The sequence below is a fragment of the Equus przewalskii genome, chromosome 8, assembly GCF_037783145.1.
Source record: "Equus przewalskii isolate Varuska chromosome 8, EquPr2, whole genome shotgun sequence".
Taxonomy (NCBI): Eukaryota; Metazoa; Chordata; class Mammalia; order Perissodactyla; family Equidae; genus Equus; species Equus przewalskii.
The window spans coordinates 35,919,380-35,939,524 of NC_091838.1; the positions used below are offsets into that span (position 1 = coordinate 35,919,380).

General features: G+C 38.2%; 1 protein-coding gene across 40 annotated transcripts in view; it reads right to left on the minus strand.

Annotated features, from left to right (window-relative positions):
• The window catches only part of SPIDR (scaffold protein involved in DNA repair), a 472,184-nt gene that overhangs the window by 268,319 nt on the left and 183,720 nt on the right, over positions 1-20,145 (minus strand). For 39 of the 40 annotated variants that reach the window (XR_011543434.1, XR_011543433.1, XR_546115.2 and 36 more), the window contains one exon: positions 9,363-9,576. The exons of the other annotated variant lie outside the window; for it this stretch is intronic. Coding sequence is in view for 35 of the 39 variants with exons in the window: in XM_070631683.1 (XP_070487784.1) it covers positions 9,363-9,576 (214 nt within the window). In the remaining 4 variants the exon portion in view is untranslated. The remainder of the gene's footprint in view (positions 1-9,362; positions 9,577-20,145) is intronic. 40 annotated transcript variants of the gene reach the window in all.

Here is a 20,145-nt window from a genome sequence, read left to right on the forward strand (position 1 = left end):
ATAAAACCTGTACTCTTTAACCAACTAAAACAGCTCCTAAAATCTACTCTGAACAATAATCTGAAATATGTACAAAACTATATAGATATGTGTGTATACAAATGACTATTATAGAGTTGTTTATGATAGCAAAAAAAATGGATATATACTACCTGCTGAGAATATGGAAAAGAGCAAGGAAATTATATCATAATGTGCACTCATAAAAAAGGTTGCACGTGGTACTGACATGACTGCTGAAAAATGGGCAGCAGTAGAAACAGCTATAACCTTTACAGGTTACCATAGTAATAATATGTTGAAAAGCCCAAACCCACCTATAGTCTCTGACCAAGAACTTCTACTTCTACAAATATCTTAAGAATATAACTAGAAGGGAGTATAAGCACTTTCATTCAAGTACTGGTTAAAACACTCCAAAATGGGAAGCAACATTAAAAACTCAATATAAGAGACTGTTAAAATTACAATATATCCACATAGTGGAATACTAAGTAGTCATTAAAAAGATGATGATGTGAATTTACTGATAGAGAGATTCAAGATAATGGGGAAAGTCAAGATTTTACTCCTCCCTCATATAAGGATGCATATTCTGAGGGGAAACAAAATATCTGCCCACAAGGGGTATTAATAAATATTTTTGAATGAACGAATAAATGAGTGAATAAGTGAGCAAGGTAAGAGGTGTCCTGGTTGTCCCTTGATGCACTATCACATACTTATGTTTCTCTGGTGCTCATCCTGGCTTTAGATTTGGTGGTGGGTCATATTTAATCAACCAGATGAGTTCTACCTCCCTCTCCCTTCAACTACCATCACAGAAAACTTCCTCCTTCACCTTAAAATAAAATATCTGTGTTCAACGTACTAAAATGTTTCTTTGGAATCATATTATACTTAAAGCTTTCACGTTCCTTCAGTAGTAAAAGCTGTCTAATCAGTAGTTGACAAATGTTGAAAATATGTGATGGGGTCATGGGGATTCACTATTATATTTCTATATGTTTGGAATTTTACAGATTCATGACTTTTTAATAAGTTGCTTACTGTTCTATAATTCTATGACTATTTCATAATACAATTAATTCTAGGCAAGCCATTTTACTTCTACATTCATTCCCAGATTGGCTGAGCCAAGATAACATTACATCTTATAGGAATTCAATGCGACTTTATTAGACAGTATATAGAGAGGGCTCTAAATTCCTTTGGGTAAGTAGTCACTTGTACGTAAACCCACATTTATTACTAAACGACATACATCAGTGTCTGAAGTCTGTTGATTCTTTTCAAAACTGTTTCCATTTTGAAAAACAGTTTAACTGAACGTAAAAGGCTTTTAGTGGGAAAAGAGTAGACAGGCTAGAGGAAAAAAATATTCATTATGACTTGCCAAGGTTAAATAAAAGACTAGTCATTTTTATTATTTTGGCTTTTTGTTTCTTTAACTATGAGCTATTTTTAAGTGGCATCTAGACTGACTTCAGTTAACACTTGGATAAAGAAAAAGAGTTCTTAATTAAAAAGCAGAAACCTCCAAATTATTAAGACAGATGGCCTAGATCACCTGTACCATACTGACACACTCATCTTTCAAAATTACTTCCCATCCAACTCTCCTGCTAAAGTACCAAAAATATTATTACTGTTTCTTTTAATTAAAGAAGCATCTTTTTGGGGGCCAGCCCAGTGGCACAGTGGTTAAGTTTGCAAGCTCCACTTCAGCGGCCTGGGATTTGCAGGTTTGGATCCCAGGCATGGACCACATACATGGCTCATCAAGCCAGGCTGTGGAGCCGTCCCATGTACAAAACAGAGAAAGACTGGCACAGATATTAGCTTAGTGACAATGTTCCCCAAGGAAAAAGGTGAGGATTGGCAACAGATTTCAGCTCAGGGCCAATATTCCTCACTACAAAAAAAAAAAAAAAAAGATGTATCTTTTTAACAAAAATCTAAATCTATATATGATAAGACATAATACAATTCATGAAGCTATTTAGATGGTTGGCAAGTAAGCATCTCTGGGAGACATGGGAACAGAGAAATCAGCTGATTGACTGACTCACAAAATTGAAATATTCAGCAGGAAGTGTTAAATTTTATGATAGTCTAATGGACCGGACTGTGTCCCTCCCAAATTCATCTGTTGAAGCCCTAACTTCCAGTACCTCAGAATCTTACTGCATTTGGAGAGAGGGCCTTTAGAGAGGTGATTAAGTTAAAATGAGACCATCAGGAGAGGGCTCTAATCTAATCTAAGTAGTATCCTTATAAGGAGAGGAAATTTGGACACATAAAGAGACACTAGAGACAGGAGCACATACAGAGAAAAAAACGTGAGGACACAGCAAGAGTGTGTCCATCTGCAAGCCATGGAGAGAGGTCTCAGTGGAAATCAACTCCGCTAGTGCCTTGAAGTTGGATTTCCAGCCTCCAAAACCGTGGGAAAATAAATGTCTGTTGCTTAAGCTCCCCAATCTAGTATTTTGATATCAGAGCCTGGGACACTAATACAGATAGTGTCTCAAGTCTCTCTGCTGGATAATGAAGGAGAGGAGAAGTGTACTGCTCCTCCCAGCCCAGTGACCCTGGGTGCTGACTGTGACCCGCTCTCTGTGAAATAACACTGCGATAGAGACATCTTTCTATAAGTGCAAATACAAATCTCCATTGCTGTGCTAAATTATCACACACTGTAGATACGTACAGTAACTTATTTAATCTATCCCATGTTAATGGCTATTTAGGCTGGTTTTAGATTTTAAGGTTTTAAGCAAAACATTTATGACAATATCTTTTGTACATATTTGAGTACTTTTATTGGATCAAGTCCAAGAAGCAAAAGTTCTATATCAAAATGTATTCACATTAATGTTTGTGATATATTGTCAAAGAAGGTACCCACTTACATTCCTTACCAACATTTGGGAATGATGAATATTTTTAAATTTTTGCAAATTATCTTGCTTTATATCTTTGATACTTGTAAGAATGAACTTTCATGTGTCTGTATTTATTAAATGTATTCATATATTTGTTTCTTTCTTTGGAGATGGTCATTTTGAGAAAGGTCCCAATGACTCCAGAGAAGTTTACCAAATTATATCTATTTCAGATATTTTTACTTCATAAATTTGCCAAAGTCCTTAAACGATAGCATTAATATCCAGTACCATTTGGCTTGGTTAACACAAGCATTCCAAGTTGTCTTCCCAGAGAGCAAACTTCATTTTCCATTGGATGGCAAGGTAGATAAAAACAGTAAGACCTCACATATTAAAATGGGTAAATATAGAATTACCTTTCATTCTTACTTTATAAGCTATACTCCATTTATAGAGCAAAAATCCTCGAAGAATGAAAACCAAAAACTTAGGGAGAAAAAGGAAAGATTCGAAGAGTTTAGAAATAACAATCTCTGCATATAGCACCACACAGGGAATTCCATCTATTTCTCTAGAAGAATGAAAGAAGCAACCACCAAGGGAGTTGCCTTGGTAAGATCCCCACCTAAAACCATTTCAAAGTCAAATGATAATAATTCATCCACTTTTAAGGTCTAAGGAGCCAGTGGGATTTGAAAAATTTTTTGTAAATATAAGTCTTTGTAGATAATCTTGATCTAATTTAACTTCTCATGAGCCCAAGAAAGTGACTCACATTTGATGCTTCTAAAACATCTTCCCTAAGGAAGAACAATCACACTTAGATACTAAAATTTTGTATTTAAAAAACTGTGTCACTTAATAAATATTTTAAAAAATATATAGAGGTTTGCAAAAACAATTAGAAGCTGAGGAGGGAAGAGATTAAAAAAGAAGAAGTGGCTCTTGCCATCACAAATGAACTTAGACTTCACTGAAAGAAAGACCTACATTATAGAAAGGAGCAAAACTACTATAGGAAAGAATATGTTGAACAGGACAGATTTCTGAAGGAAGACAGATTCAAGGTAACAGATCAGAACCCTGGTGTCCTGATATATGCTGCCATTAACTCCATCACCATGAGGAAGGGTGGAGCATTCTAGCAGAAACTTACTTGGAGACTGCTTTTAAGTCCTATTCCATGAATTCATAAATTTAACATTATATCAATAAACATACCAAAAAGTCTTTAATTAGATAAGTTAAACCTAAAGTTTTTATAGAAAAATAAGCAGGATATGTATCTTAGATATAGAATACATATATTACTTAGGATGTGTTAAATACATCATAATCAAATTTTTAAGAATTTATTTAAAAAAAATAAGATGCTGGAAGATTAGACTCTAAATGGTTAACAGTGGTTATCTAGGGGAGGTATGATTATTTCAAGAGGTGGAAATGAGAAGATTCACTTTCTATATTATGTACTTGTGAATTGTTTTTAATTTTTTCTAATACATATGTAATCGTTTTCATTTGAATTAAAACAAGAAACATTTTTAAAGCAAAAAAGAAAAAGATGTAATTATAAGTAGAAAAATTCTAAAAAATAAGCTTAATGAAAGATGAGTAGCCCTAGCAGATATTAAAATACCATACAAAGCTATAATAATTGAAATAGTGTAATACCAACATATGTATATGTAGCTATATTATAAGAACAAGAAATATTGTCACTGGTGCATTCCCTAGGCAGCTTGAAGGAAGTTCAAAGGTGCTTAATACTCCCTCAAGGTTGTTTTTCAGAGCTATGTCAGGAAGAGATACCAGCATCAACCAGGCCTGAACCAGAGCAAGCCCCAGTGCAAGGGCAGCACCTGCTCAAATGACCCAAGGATGCCAGAAAATGCCCTTTTCCTCATCTCAATACTATAATCTCTGTCCTAGGAGGAGCCTAGACCTTATTAGCAGAACATGCAATGCATGTGAAAGCATGTTTTCAGACTGTGCCTGTGCTAGCTAAAACCCACTTCTATATATGATGACAAAACTTCCCTTTTAAATATTCATTCCCCACAGGAAATAAAAGGAACCTGCCTCCCTTTGTTCACAGAGAGTCAAGACTTTGGAAACGATTACATGTAGTCTCCTATTTGCTGCAAACACACTTTACTTTGTGTAACAACTACGTCTGGTGGAAAGTCTCACCAGGAAGCAAACTCATTTTGGTTTGGTAACAATAGCACAAAATACACGTGGGAATTTAGTACACCATAAACATGGTAATGCAATTCTGTAGAGAAAAGATGAAATACCCAGTAAATGGTGTTGGGACACCTGAGTGGCCATTTGGAAAAAATTAAAATTGCATTTCCTACTTTACATATTATATAAATGTAAATTCCAAGGGGGCTAAAGATTTAAATGCAAAATTTTAAAAAGTAATAATCCATAAAGTATTAGAATAAAGCACAGAATAAGTTTTTAATCTCACAGTGAGGAAGATTTGATTTCTTTACTATCTATGATATAAAACCCAGAAGCTATAAAAGATGGATAAATTCAACCATGGAAAAACAGAATATCTCTGCTTATCAAAAAGAAATAAATGAAACAAAACCATTCCCCCCTAAAAAAGTCGAAAGACTAATGAAAAGCTGGGAGAAAACTAATTGTAATGTATATGATTGACAAGGAGCTATTTTTATCATTTCTAAAGAGTTGACACAAATCACTAAGATAAAGACCAACAATCCAAGCAAAGAATGGTCCAATGTCATCAATAGGTATTTCACAGAAAATAAAATACAAATGGTTCTTAAACACAGGGAAAGATTCTTAAACCCATATTACAGTAAAATAAATACAAATTAAAATGATAAATACCATTTTCCAGATTTTAATTTCATCAAGACCAATACAGTAGGCTGGTAAGGAGAGGGAAAGAGGCACTTTATGCACTGTTAGTGGGAATGTAAAGCAGTACCATTTGACAATGTCTGCTAAAATTAGAAGCACATGTCCTCCGATCCGGCAATAACATTTACAGAAATCTATCTTATAGCTCTTCCTCACCCATGTAGAAATTGACGTACCCATGGCAGTACTTGTTTAAGTAATTAAAGAGGAGGAGCAATCTATATGTCCATCCAAAGGGCCCGACTGAATAATAATGGTATCTCCAAATTAGAAGTCAGTGAAAAGAATGTAGCAACCATTTATTTATATACTAATATACTGCTACTGAATGATCTCCAAGATATATTTTTAAAATAGAAAAGCATGGTACAAAAGAGTATCATTTGATGCCATTTTTGTAAAATAACTAAATAAATAAAGGTGGGAAATATATACATGTAAGTACGTGAGTTTATATATGGGTATATATATTTGTGTGTGGATTACACACACACACACACCACCTCTGGAAGGTGTGCAAGAAACTGGTATCAGTGGCTGTTTCAGGGGATGGGAACTGAGCAGCTCAGTGAATAAGTATGGGAAGAAGACTCACTGCTCGCTGTATATCCTTTGATATCTATATCATATGTATTAAATACCTACTAAAAATGAAATGAGAGGGAAAAAAAACCCATAGTAAAGGTATAAAGATCTAGAGAAACTATGATGCTATAGGGACCGACACAGTGATTCTAAGAGTTAAACTTGACCTGCTTACTGAAAGATAAGATACAGGTCAAGAGCTACGGATCCAGAGCCCACTAACATTTCAAAAGTTACTTTAGAAAATGTGGGGTGTAGTTTCCAGTTTTAGATATGGGACCCTGATAAGGTCTCTTTAGAAGGTAACGTGAGCAAATGCTTAGAGGAGACAAGAAAATAGTAAATTATGAGGACACAGGAAGGGAGTAGGACTGAGCCTCCCAGCACAGGTGCAGCAAGAACAAGGTGAGAGTGGTGTGGAATTTGAGAATCAGGATGGAGTCCAAGGTGGCCAAAATGGAACTGGGGAAGGTGAGAGGGGTAGCAAATGAGGTCCCAGAGCTCAGAAGGGGCTTTAACTCTGCATGAGGTGAGCAGCGACTGGGGAGTGTGGAGCCAAAAAGCAGTATGATCACTTGAATATTCATAGCTTTGCTCCTCTAGTCATCTTGAGGAAAGACAGAGGAGGGCAAGGGAAAAATCAAGGAGATGATTTAAGAGAGTACTGCAATAATCCAGAAGAAAGACAATGATTACCCAGAAAGGATTATGATACTGGAAATGGCAAGAAATGCTGGACTCTGTGTGGATTCACAGGTAGAGCTGCCAGGAGGTTCCCATGGGTAGAAGGGAGATCATGAGAAAAAGAGGAGTTGAGGATATCCGGAGGAACTGTAAGAAGATTGTTTCCATTTCCTGAGATGGGGAGGAGGGAAGGTTAGAAGCCGATTCTGCCATGCCGTCAGCACCCAGGTGGAGCTGTGGGGGAGGCAGGAAGGCATGTAGCTCTGGTGACGGGGCAGAGACATGGGCTGCAGATACAGTTTGCAGAGTTGTCAGCATGTAGCTGGTATTTAAAGCTACAAGACGAGACGAAATCACCAAGGGGGTGAGGTGGACAGAGAAGGAAGAGGTCTAGGACTGAATCTGGCAGCACTTCAGTACTGAGAAGCCAGGAAAAGGTATGAAGAGGAGTGCAAGGGTGACAATGAAACAAACCAGGAGTGAACACTGCACAGAGAAACACGACTCTCACACAAGTGATCACTGGAGGAGCCACAGGGAGATCACTGCTGACACCGCGGAGCGCAACATCGGGAGAGTGCTGGGTGAAAAGCCAGAATTAAATGGGCTCAGGAAGGGATGGAGGGAACAATCTGGACACAGTGCTTCAGCAACTCCTTGAGGCATTTTGTTATAAAGGAAAGGAGAAGAATGAACCAAGAGGAAGAGGATGGATGGTCAAGGTGAATTAAAAAAAATTTTTTTGAGGGGTCAGCCCAGTGGCATAGCAGTTAAGTTTGCGCACTCTGCTTCCGCGGCCCAGAGTTCATGGGTTCGGATCCCAGGTGCAGACCCACTCACTGTTTATCAAGCCATGCTGTGGCGGCATCCCACATACAAAATAGAGGAAGACTGGCACAGATGTTAGCTCAGGGACGATCTTCCTCAAGCAAAAAAAAAAAAAATTTTAACATAGTCAAAAACAATGGCATGATTGTAGGATAACGGAAAATTTTGGAGAGAAGAGAATTAAGGGCACTATGTTCCTGAGTAAGCTACACAGAATGACAGTTGCTTATTACAGCATTATCCATAATATCCTCAAACTGAAGACACCCAACTATCTGCCAACAGAAGAACAGATGAATTAATTGCATAAATTAATACAATGGAATACTATATAGCTATGAAAATGAACAAACTGCTAAATGCAACAAAATTATGAATTTCACAAGCATAATATTAAGTGAAAGTGGTCAGGCAAAAGAGAATGCATATTGTATGACTGCTGTATGATTTTATTTACACAAAGTTCTCAAACATTTGAAGGAGTCCACTGCATCAGAAGTCAGGATGATGGTTACTTGGGGCAGGAGGGATAGGGAGGAAATGGGAGGGGGATGGGGCAGTCAGGTACAGACTGCATTCTATTTCTTGGACTGGACAGAAATTACGCACTCACTTTGTGATTATTCATTGAAATGTATACTTACAATCTGTGTGTGAGCCTGTATGGATGTTAAACTGTTCAATAAAAAATGTATTAAAACATAAAATAAAATAATGCAAGCTACCCTCTGATATCCTCAGCCTGTTAGTGAAGAATTTAAGTAGAGACTGACGATCGCTCGCTATGGATACAATGAAAAGATCTTTCCTCTGGGAGGAAACTAACTTAAAGATCTGTAAGTCAACTTCAAATCTAAGAATTTAACAGATAAATGAAATTTTTCAAAGTTGCCAATAAAATTAATAGTTCGCTCTTAAAACAAGGCTGCTCAAACTTTCCCTCAAAAGAAATAAGATTTTCTTCTTTTTGTGGTAAACATTAATATCCTCTTCAAAAGAAAGCAAACATGATATCCTTAATTTCTGATCCATTAATGACCATTTATACTCCTGAAGATCAAAACCTATTATGTCTTAATTCATGCTTTTTACTCCCCCAAAGTGATTACCAAAGAAATATTAATGTGTATTATCCCATTGTTACATAATACCTTTTACTAAAATTATATTTTTAAGAAAGATAAAAACAAAAATAGTCAGATTTTATAACAACACACCACTTAGGCAGGAATCTTGATATGGTTGTTTCTCCCTCAAACCTCTTCCCGAATTATTAAAAATTTGCTGCCAGAAGAACAAACAAGCCATCAGAGACAGTCCAGTGATTCTGTTACATAAAATCTATGTCAAATCCTGGCTTTCTTCCCCTGGCATTTCTCTATAATAAAGTGACAAAAATGTTCTTGATAAAAATGTCTTTAGAGACAAACTCACAGTTGGTGACTACTGGAATCAGTTCTCTGCACTCACCAGGGAGGGTAGATATGGACGATGTCTTGGGGATGTCCCCTGAGGTAGTGTGCAGTCTCCTTGGTGAAGAGAACCTTCAGGCTAGTCCCAGGGGCCTCACCTTGAGAAGGGCTGTCAGCCTGCAGCTCCACTAACTGCTCACATATGGCAATTTGGATGGAGCATTCCTCATGTAGCTCTAGAATTTTCACAATTAATATATCAGATTTTCTACCTAGAAGGTGAAGAAAAGAACAAAAGCACAAATAAAGTCTAAAGGATATGGTCCAAGGGTGAATAAAGTGTCATGAAAAAAAGAATCACATTCAGATAGCTTTCTTAACCTGGAGAAAATGGTCTGTATGATTTGCAAAGTAAGTACAGACTCTCACATGCTCACTATAACATCGTTTTAAAATCAAAATAGCATGTACGTTGCATTTAAAATATATATATCAAGTAACATAAAAAATAGTCCTCTATCATAAAGAAACAGTCTGGCTCATAAGGAAAACACAGACCCATCATTTTATAGAGCATGTTTTACTGGAAAATTTGAACCCTTTTGATAACTACAACAAAGGGTGTATGTCCATCTGTTGATCTTTCTTATATGCCCCCTCCACCTCATTACCTGCTTTGATTCTTTACTTTGGAATGATGCCATACAACTGTCTGGCTGCAATTGTTCTAACGATCACAAAGGTTAAAAGTTGAGGATTTATATGGAATGGATTTAAACGGGTGAAATTCAATCTAGATTGAAGTACTGGCTTGAATTAAATTAGCCATGTTACATAGCATTTCAACACCACAGTTTTCTCATGTGTAAAATGGGGATCATGCCCCTGCCTCAATTAACATTTTTAAGAATCAAATGAGACAAATGAAGTTGACCATGTGCATAGCCTATAACCAGGAAATCCTAACTATATACCCTGAAACTCTGTCACATGCACCAGGAGACCTAAACAAGAATGCACATCTTGATACTGTTGTAAGAACAGCAAACTGGACCCAGTATAAATCAATAGGAGGATGGGTAAATGGTGGTGTATTCATACAACAGAATACTATACAGAAGTTAATGTGAGGGAACCAGATCTATATCTCTTAGCATGGAGAGACCTTAAAAACGAGAGGATAAATAAGATATGTACAGCATAACACCCATAATGTTATTTTTTTAACACAAAAACCAATAAAATATTGTTATGGATACATATGTAATACAAGTATATAAATATGGACGAGCAAGATTCATAGAAAACTCATGATAACTGCTGTATCTAAAGAGAGAAAAAGAGGAGTGCGACTCAGAAAGGAAACCCAAGGGATTTCAAACTTATCTGCCATATTGTTTCTGTTATAAAAATATGTGAATTTAAAAAGACAAAAAGATTAAAATGTGTTATTAATCCTAGGTGGGGAGTACACTTACATTTTCCATTACTCTGTTTTTTAATTAAAATAAATGAACTAAATGAGATAACACAAGCTAAGTGTCTAGCATTATGCCCTGCTAATAATATACACTAATATGAGCTTATCACTTTAGCCAACTGGTTAATAGTGAATAATAAAAATTTAAATTTAAATAGTGCCAAGTTTTTAGTTATATAGTTTAATTTCATTTCCATTTTTTTCTCCCTTTCACTTTTTCTTCAGTCATTTTCCACTTGACTCTAAATTTTCCACATCTTCCTTTCTCTAAGGGCCAAAAGCATTCTCACATATTAAGCAAGGCCACAACACCTCCCTAGAGCACTATCTTAACTACTATTTCCTAAGGTATGTATCTATCTTGCTACTATTTAAGGTAAAGAAGGAAACGGAATGGGAGAAGGATATGAGCAAGCACAATGTTAAGCTGGTACTGGTCACTGTGGACAAGGGAAGTTGGGGAGCAAAAACGAGTATTAAAGAAACACACTGACTAGGAAGTGATCCTTGAGTCTGCTCTGTACAACAGGTATTTCTTTAATAAAAAGGAGCTCATCCTCAATTGATGAACAGGAAAGAAAGTTAGGATAATGTGAAGGTCACTTGGTGCACACATTGTTTTTCCTGGGAAGGCAGCCAGAGCAGTGGGTGGAAAATTAGGGTCTTCAGCAGCAAAGGGAAAAGCCCTGCGTATAGAGGCTGCACTAACCACAGGAACATTTTTAGACATATTTTAAGAATTTTTAAAACTTGTACCTGTACTCAGAGTCATCCCCAATACTGCACAGCCATCTCCCTTGTCAACCACTGACAGAGCTGCTGTCCAGAGTTCCAGGGCCACCTGTGCTCTCTAGTACCTGCTATCCTACTTGACTTCAAGTGGGCCAGCTGAGCACACACTCTCGGTTCTGTGTGCTTACAATAATTGCTGTGGCAGCCTCCAGCCATGCTCAGCTGCCTGCCCAAGCAGCACAAGTTCTCTCTTCAGGTCTTGTGCAGCTCTGATTAAAAAGTGATATAGATTTTCAGCGGTCTGTCTCAACCTTACAGTCCTCATAGACACTGATGGATTTTATAAAAAGCAAGATATTGCAGAAACACATAAATAGTATTATAGCAGAAAAACCTACATATCTAAGATGAATCACACTACAACTGACTACAGTTTCTTTGAAGATTTTAATGATAAATCCTGACAATATTCCCATAACTGTGAATTCTGCTCAAGATCTATAGCACCAGATATCTAGTAGAATAAACATACTTTATGATACTATCACCATAGCCCTGCAACACTGTAGTATGCTTAGTGACTAAATATGTTTGGGAGGGAATGACAAGTGGCGCCATCCTGACAGCACTACAGGGCTGGGAACAGCACAGTGTGCTCCTTGAAGCACTCTAAGTCTCTCCTGCAGAACATCCTCCGACAACAGCCTTAGGGAGAAACCAGTGGCCTGACTTCCCTGAAGAAAATAAGGCAATGCAATTTCCCCTTTGTCTGAGGGAGAAAAAAGCATGGGGTAACCTGAGATAAATTACGTATTTGAGGCAAGCTTTCAATCAGAACACAAGAGACACCAGTTTTTACAAATGAAGATTTTTTTGCAGTTAGATGCATGGAACATAAACGGCCATTTCTGTGCCACTGGGCCAACATTTTCCACAAATGCTGTAAGACTCAGCCAAAATATCACCTCATCCAGGAAGTGTTCCTGAATCCCAGCCAGAAGCACCTATTCCTTCCCTTTGAAATCTTCAAATACCTTATACTTATCTTTCTTATAACAGTGTCCTCATTTTTCTTAAGATTTTATTTTTTCCTTTTTCTCCCCAAAGCCCCCGAGTACATAGTTGTGTATTCTTCGTTGTGGGTCCCTCTAGTTGTGGCATGTGGGATGCTGCCTCAGCGTGGTTTAGATGAGCAGTGCCATGTCCGCGCCCAGGATTCGAACCAACGAAACACTGGGCCGCCTGCAGCAGAGCACGCGAACTTAACCACTCGGCCACGGGGCCAGCCCCAGTGTCCTCATTTTTAAATGGAGATAGTTTTACCTATCCTCAAAACACTGCAAACATCAGGAAAGACAGAAAGCCTACAGTACAGGGCCTGGTCCATCACACATGCAATAATGGCAGCTGTTGCCTTCATGGTCACTCTTGTTATTACTAACTTTTCAAGGCGTTTTCGAATCTATTATCATACTTGATTCACAATAACCCTATGAAAAAGGGAAGGAAGATACTACTCGCCCTTTTTGACCGATAAGAAAACTGAAATAGCTGCTTACATGATTTTTTTAATGTCTGAGATGATTACTGGCAGGTCTAATCCTAGAAACTGAGTATCCTTATAAGTCAAAGACCAAAATGTCTCTTGGGTAAATGCCAGTTAAAGACAGGAAATTGTGAGTGAGGTTTTTACTCCTACTTCATTATGCTAAAATATAGGAATTGTTTAAAATGTAAAGAAAGCACATCGGGTTGAGAAATGGAGTCCAGTGAGGCTCTTCCTGTGTTTGGACATGGTCAGGATTTTCAGCACTGAAAAAGAAGAAAATAAGTTGTCATAGTACTAAAGAGTGAAGAGAACGTGCTACAAAGATCAAATGGAGAACACACATTTTAATATATAACATAAAAGATTTTAAATAACTAAGAAACAGAATAGAAAGATTTGTACAGAAAATATACCACAAGAACTAGCAATTTCTATCCATACATATATCTAGCAGATGAAATGTAAAATTTAAAATGTAAAATACTTAACTCAAAGGTTAAGATTTGCTGAATGAATGCATGAATGAGTGATTTATTTTATCAGGTAACTGCTGTTTAAAAAGTCTATGGTTTTATTTATTTATTTTTTTTTTGAGGAAGATTAGCCCTGAGCTAACGGCTGCCAATCTTCCTCTTTTTGCTGAGGAAGACTGGCCCTGAGCTAACATCCATGCCCATCTTCCTCTACTTTATATGTGGGAGGCCTACCACAGCATGGCGTGCAAAGCGGTGCCATGTCCGCACCCAGCGAACCAGTCGGGATCCGAACCAGCGAACCCCGGGCCACCAAGAAGCAGAATGTGCGAACTTAACCGCTGCACCACCGGGCCAGCCCTAAAAAAGTCTATGGCCACAAAAGAATTGAGTAAATGATACAAAAAGAACATATATTTGTGACTACTGGGTTAAATGACTTATTTGAAATATAGGCAGCAGGGGTCCATTTATATGCATGTCAACTCAAATCCTCCAAGTGGGTTATGTTGATGAATTAATATATACTACGAGGATAACTTTCATGAATACCTACACAAGAAATACAAGAAATTAATAAAAACTATATAAGAAAATACCATGTGGAGCAAGTTAGTAAGTAGTGAGAGAGTGAAATCATTCTCCTAAGAAGGACATAAACATCTGTAAGGTTTTCTAGGAGAAATACTTTTCATAATATAAATATTACACTAACTTTAAGTCGCTCCCCTTAATTATCAAAACATTGACCATATAGTAATTTGGGATTTCCCCCCCATATTAATACTTTGTCTCTGTCTTCACAGATATCCCAACAGGCTAGTCCATACAGTGTCTTGCTTTAAAATGTATGTCCTACTATTCTCTGAATCTGGTACTTTTTCTCTCCTTCAGGCCAAATCATCAACAAGTGCCCAACATTCCTTTGTTCCTCACCCATCACATACGTGCACACAGAGACAGAGACTGAGGGGTGGGCGGTGGTGGCGAGACAGCACAGGAATGGTCAGGAATGGACATCGGGATTTTCAAGTTCACTTGCTTCCCATGCAGATACAACCTCTGTCCTTAACAGATACTCTGACACTGGTTATCACCAGGAGTGATTATAATTTTCCTTGCTGGACCCACGCTGAATTACCACAGTATAATCATTTCACATTTTATTCTTTTTAAAAGGTATTTTATAGCTCCCCCCCAAAATAATACATGCATCCAGTACCAAAATGGTCTTATTTGGGGTGCTTCTGTTAGTTACTCGTGAAATTTTAAATAATAATCTTTAATCAACTCTATGTCCTATTCTATTATTTTTGGATAGTTATGTAGGAACTCCTAGCTTTGTAAAATGAAGAAGGGCTTATGCACCTTTCCACATTATCCTCTCAGTGTGCCACAAAATTTTTTGTTTTTTGTGGAAGAGTAGCCCTGAGCTAACATCTGCTGCCAATCCTCCTCTTTTTGCTGAGGAATTCTGGCCCTGAGCTAACATCCGTATCCATCTTCCTCAACTTTGTATGTTGGACACTTACCACAGCATGGCTTGTCAAGTGGTGCCAGGTCCGCACCCTGGATCCCAACCAGCGAACCCCGGGCCGCTGAAGCAGAACGTGCGCACTTAGTTGTGCCACTGGGCCGGCCCCCGCCACACAATTTTAATTCCACTTTCATTGTGAAGGTTAACGTGCACAGTGTGTGATATGCCAAATCTCTGTGTTCTGACCATAGTCTGACTTTAAGAGTTAAAAATAATCAACAAATTATATTAGCACAATTATATAAACAGAGTTCAATGCCTGACTAGAATCCTAGGAATACATTTCAATGAGAACAGCCCTAGCCTCAAGGTCAAATTATTTGACTGTAATAATTCTTATGCTCAATTAGGCCCTCCAAATGCCAAAAGAAATAGGATTATCTTCTAGTGGCCTCAACACTCCCATTAAAAGTCTCAGCTTTCCCCGAAAGTTCACTCCACTTCTTTAGAGAACTCACTTCTGTTCTGATTAGAATCAAATGCAGTCTTGTCTGAACCTGGGTGACAGGTTAAGGATAGGAAATCAGATCAGAAGGTCAAGCAGGGAAAAGACAAGTCCTATACCATTGTGTGGACTTGAGGTATTTCCTCTAAGTGTGACCGAAAGCCATCGGGCAAGGCATTATGATTTGCTTTGTTGAGAGTAGACTAAAGGAGCAAGGGAAGAAGTAAGGAGACAAGTTAGAAGACTACTGTAGCAATCCGAGACAGATGATGGTAGCTTGGACCTGCGAAGTGGTGACAGAGATGGTGAGAAATGGTTGAAAACTAGATATACTTTGAAGATAGAGCTAATAGTAGTAGTTGATGGACTGGAATTAAGATATGAGAGAAAGCAGTTAAGAATGACTCCAGTGTTTTTGGCCTGAGCAAGTAGCATAGCGGTAATGCCTACTGAAATAGGGAAGGTTTCTAGATGAGCAGGTTTGTGTGTGTGTGTGTGTATGGGGATGGGGGTGTGGGCAAGGGAGAATACTGGTATCAAGACAAGAGTTTTAGATATATTAAAATTGAGATGTGTCCTAGTTATTACAATAGCCTGGCTCTAACTGAACTCCCCAGTTTAGTACCTGACTATTCTGACCTATTACTCAGAAGGCCCACCAGAATGATCTTTTTAGGTGTAAATTTAATGACAGCCACCCCAGTACTTGCACTCTTCAGTGGCTATCCACTGGATAAAATCCAAACTACTTTCCACTGTATAGAAATGCTTTTGTTACCTGTTACTTCTTACAGCTCTAGCCTCAAATTCCACAGCTCTACTCAAGTATCTTTAGATTACTGCTATAACAACGTGAAAAATATGCTATACTTCAAGAAAGAGTTTCATCACCATCTCCCTGGCTAGCTCTCTGAACACAACTCTCCTTTTCCATCCAGCAGAATTTATTACTCTCCTTTATGTCAACATTGTACCTCTTATTTACCAAGATTTTAAGATATACAATGAATAACTTCATCTATTAAACCATGAACTCTATGCTGTACCTGGATCAGTATCAACAAATATGTATGACCTGAATGAACCCTAATACAAATTGTTGTAAGAACTTTGGGGACTATTTTTTTAGTCTTGATTTCACTGCCAAACAAGATGATTTTGACCTACCTCCTCTTATCTCAACTGGACTTGATACGTACCCAGAGAATGCAAATTAACTGTGATTCCAGTGATGCTCCAAAAAGAAAAATAAACAAACAACACATTCCAAAATCAAATCCAAATGATGTTTTATCTATTCACTGTTTCTATTATATCACAATTTTTTTCAATAACATGCATTGAAAGTTGAATTGTATTTATTTATACATAATTATACTATATTTTCTTTTGAGAGGTTACAACTTTGCCTAATTTTACCAACGATTCCCGAACACCTAGCAATATTATGCTCCTCTGAGTATTCAATAAGTGAGTCTCTTACTACTTTCATCACTGTTGTATTATTAATACTTGGTAAATCAAAAATTTTAGTTTCTGAGTGAATGTTGTAAGCTGCTATCAGATTCAATTCACAGATAACTTCACGATAAAATTCATAAAGCTCTTAGCAGGAAGTACAGATTATAACACCTAAAAACTAAGTTCTGAAGAAATTCACATCTTTACCCTATAAACAGCACAATTATTTTTTGTTTAAAATTTATGCTCCCTCATAAAATTTTAAGTCATCTGGCAATGATGAACAGACACATTTCTTAACCACAACTGCTTACTGAACTGTAAACAATTGTGCTTTCACTTCTTGATTCCACATTTTTTTTGCCTTTTCCCCCAGTTTAAAATATTCTTCACCAAAAGCCACAATAATTCTAAGCATGAAACAGATATCTGAAATCCAACTCTAAAAAAAAAAAAAAAAAAACTAGACAATACTGACCAGGCGATTGGACTATTCAAAGTCCACAGCAATGAGAACAATCATAATTTAGCAGCGCACACCAGCCACCTGGGATTATAGTGTCATAGTGCTAGCACTAGGCATGTCACTGTGATTTGTTCTGCAGGGATAGACTGTACTGTTCTGTAGAGGGTGAATGGGCAATAGAAGGTCCCATTTTTTAAGGAAATCCAAGGGAGAAAAAAAGCATGGAAAGACTCCAGGCAGGCAACAGATCCCTAAGCAAACTTTATACAAAACCAGACAAAACGGGGTACTCTGGAATGAATGTTTGCGTTCTCCCAAAATTCATATGTTGAAGCCTTAACCCTCAGTGTGGCTGAATTTGGAGATAGGGTGCCCCAAAAAATTAATTAAGGTTGAATGAGGTCATAAGGGTAGGTCCCTGATCTGATAAGATTAGTGTCCTTCTAAGAAGAGACAGCAGAGATCCCTATCTCTCTGAGCTGAGCACAGAGAAACAGCCATATGAGCACACAGCCAGATGTCCGCTGCTACAAGTCAGGGAGAGAGGTCTCACTAGAACCTGACCTTGGTGGCATTCTAATCTTGGACTTCCAGCCTCTAGAACTGTGAGAAAATAAATTTGTGTTGTTTAAGCCACCCAGTCTGTGGTGTTTTGTTATGGCAGTCTGAGCTGACTAAGACAGATGTTGGTACCATGAATCGGGGTACTGCTGTAACAAATATCTAAAAATGTGGAAGTAGCTTTGGAATTGGGTAATGGGTAGAGGCTGGAGGAGTTCGCAGGTACATTCTAGAAACATGGACATTAAGGGTGATTCTAGCGAAGTATCAAATGGAAATGAGGAATAGGTTATTGGAAACTGGAGGAAAGGCAATAGCTATGGACTGAAAGTGTCTCTCCAAAATTCATATGTTGAGGCCCTAATCCCCAAAGTGATGGTATTTGGAGGAGGACAATTTTGGATGTAATTAGGTCATGAAGGTGGAGCTCTCATGAATGGGATTAGTGTCCTTATAAGAGACACAACAGAGACGATCTCTCTCTTCACCATGTGAGGATACAGGAAGAAGGCAGCTGTTTACAAACCACGGAGTTGGCTCTCACCAGGAACTGAATTGACTGGCACCTTGAACTTGGACTCCCAGCCTTCGGAAGTATGAGAAATAAATATCTGTTGTTTAAGCCACCCAATCTATGGTATTTTGTTATAGCAGCCCAAACTGACTAAGATAGTAATTTTTGTTATAAGGTGGCAAAGAACTTTGCTGAACTGTGTTCTACTGTTTTATAGAAGACAGAACTTATGAGCCATGAGACTGGATATTCAGCAGAGGAGATTTCTAAGCAAAATGTTAAAGGTTTGACCTGCGTCCTCCTGACTTCTTATAGTAAAATGCAAGAGGAGAGAAATGAATTGAAGAAGGAATTGTTAAGCAAAAAGGAAGCAGAATGTCAAGATTTGGAAAATCCTCAGCCTGTCCATATTGCAAAAAATGAGAAAGCTTGTGGAGAAAAGAACACGAAGGGTGTGGCTAGGCTATCACTTGATAAAGAGATCATGGGATTTTACAAGCTGAAACACTGCTGGTTTGAACTGCAGGAGACAGAGACCAGAGGAAATGAAGGCAGGCTGTTCTTACATTCTGCAGGACAGAGCAACAGAGCTTTTCTGTGAATACGCACCACCTTCAAAAAAGGGAAGGACCTCAAAGGCGGTTCTGAGATCATCAGGACTTCCTCTCTCACCAGAGGCCCAGTGGGCAGGGCCGCTTATTTCTCCTGGGTTTCAAAGGGTGGAGTTGCCTCTGGTTTAGGTGGGCCAGGATGCTCCCTCCCTGCCTCAGGGGTGGCATCTTTGCAGAGAGCCACACACAGGTAAGAGGCCCAACAGAGCCATGGGGGTGATGCTGCTGCCTCGGTAGACCTGGAGGGCAGAGCATCAAACAAAAGAGGATTTTTCTTGAGCCTTAAAATCTCATGGAATTTGCCTTGGTTGTGCTTAGGACTTATCACCCCTTCCTTCCTTCCTACTTCTTCCTTTTGGAATGGGAATGTCTATGATATACCTGCCCCAGTACTGTATTTGGAAGCACATAACTTGTCTGGTTTCACAGCCTCACAGCTGTTGAGGAATTTTGCCACAGGATGCATTGTACCTAGAGTCTCACTCATATCTGACTTAGATGACATTTAGATAAGACTTTGAACATTAGACTTTAGAGTTGATGCTGGAGTGAGTTAAGACCTTGGGGGCTGTTGGGATGGACTGAATGTATTTTGAAGGTGAGAAAGACGGGAATTTGGGAGGACAGGGGCAGAATGTTATGGACTGAATGTTTGTGTGCCCCAAAATTCGTATGTTGAAACTAACCCCCAGTGTAGCTATTTTTAGATATGGGGCTTCTAAGGAAGGAACTAAGTTTAAATGAGGTCATAAGGATGGGGGCACTAATTAGACAGGATTAGTGTCCTTATAAGAAAAGACACCAGAAAGCTCTCTTTCTCTCCCTATGCTCACAAAGGGTCATGTGAGCACACAGTCAGATGGCAGCTGCCTACAAGTCAGGAAGAGAGCTCTCACCAGAACTGAATCACACTGGCACCCTGATCTCAGAAGCCCAGCCTCGAGAACTGTGAGAAATAAATGTCTGTTGTTTCAGCCACCCAGTCTGTGGTACTTTGTTATGGCTGCAAGCC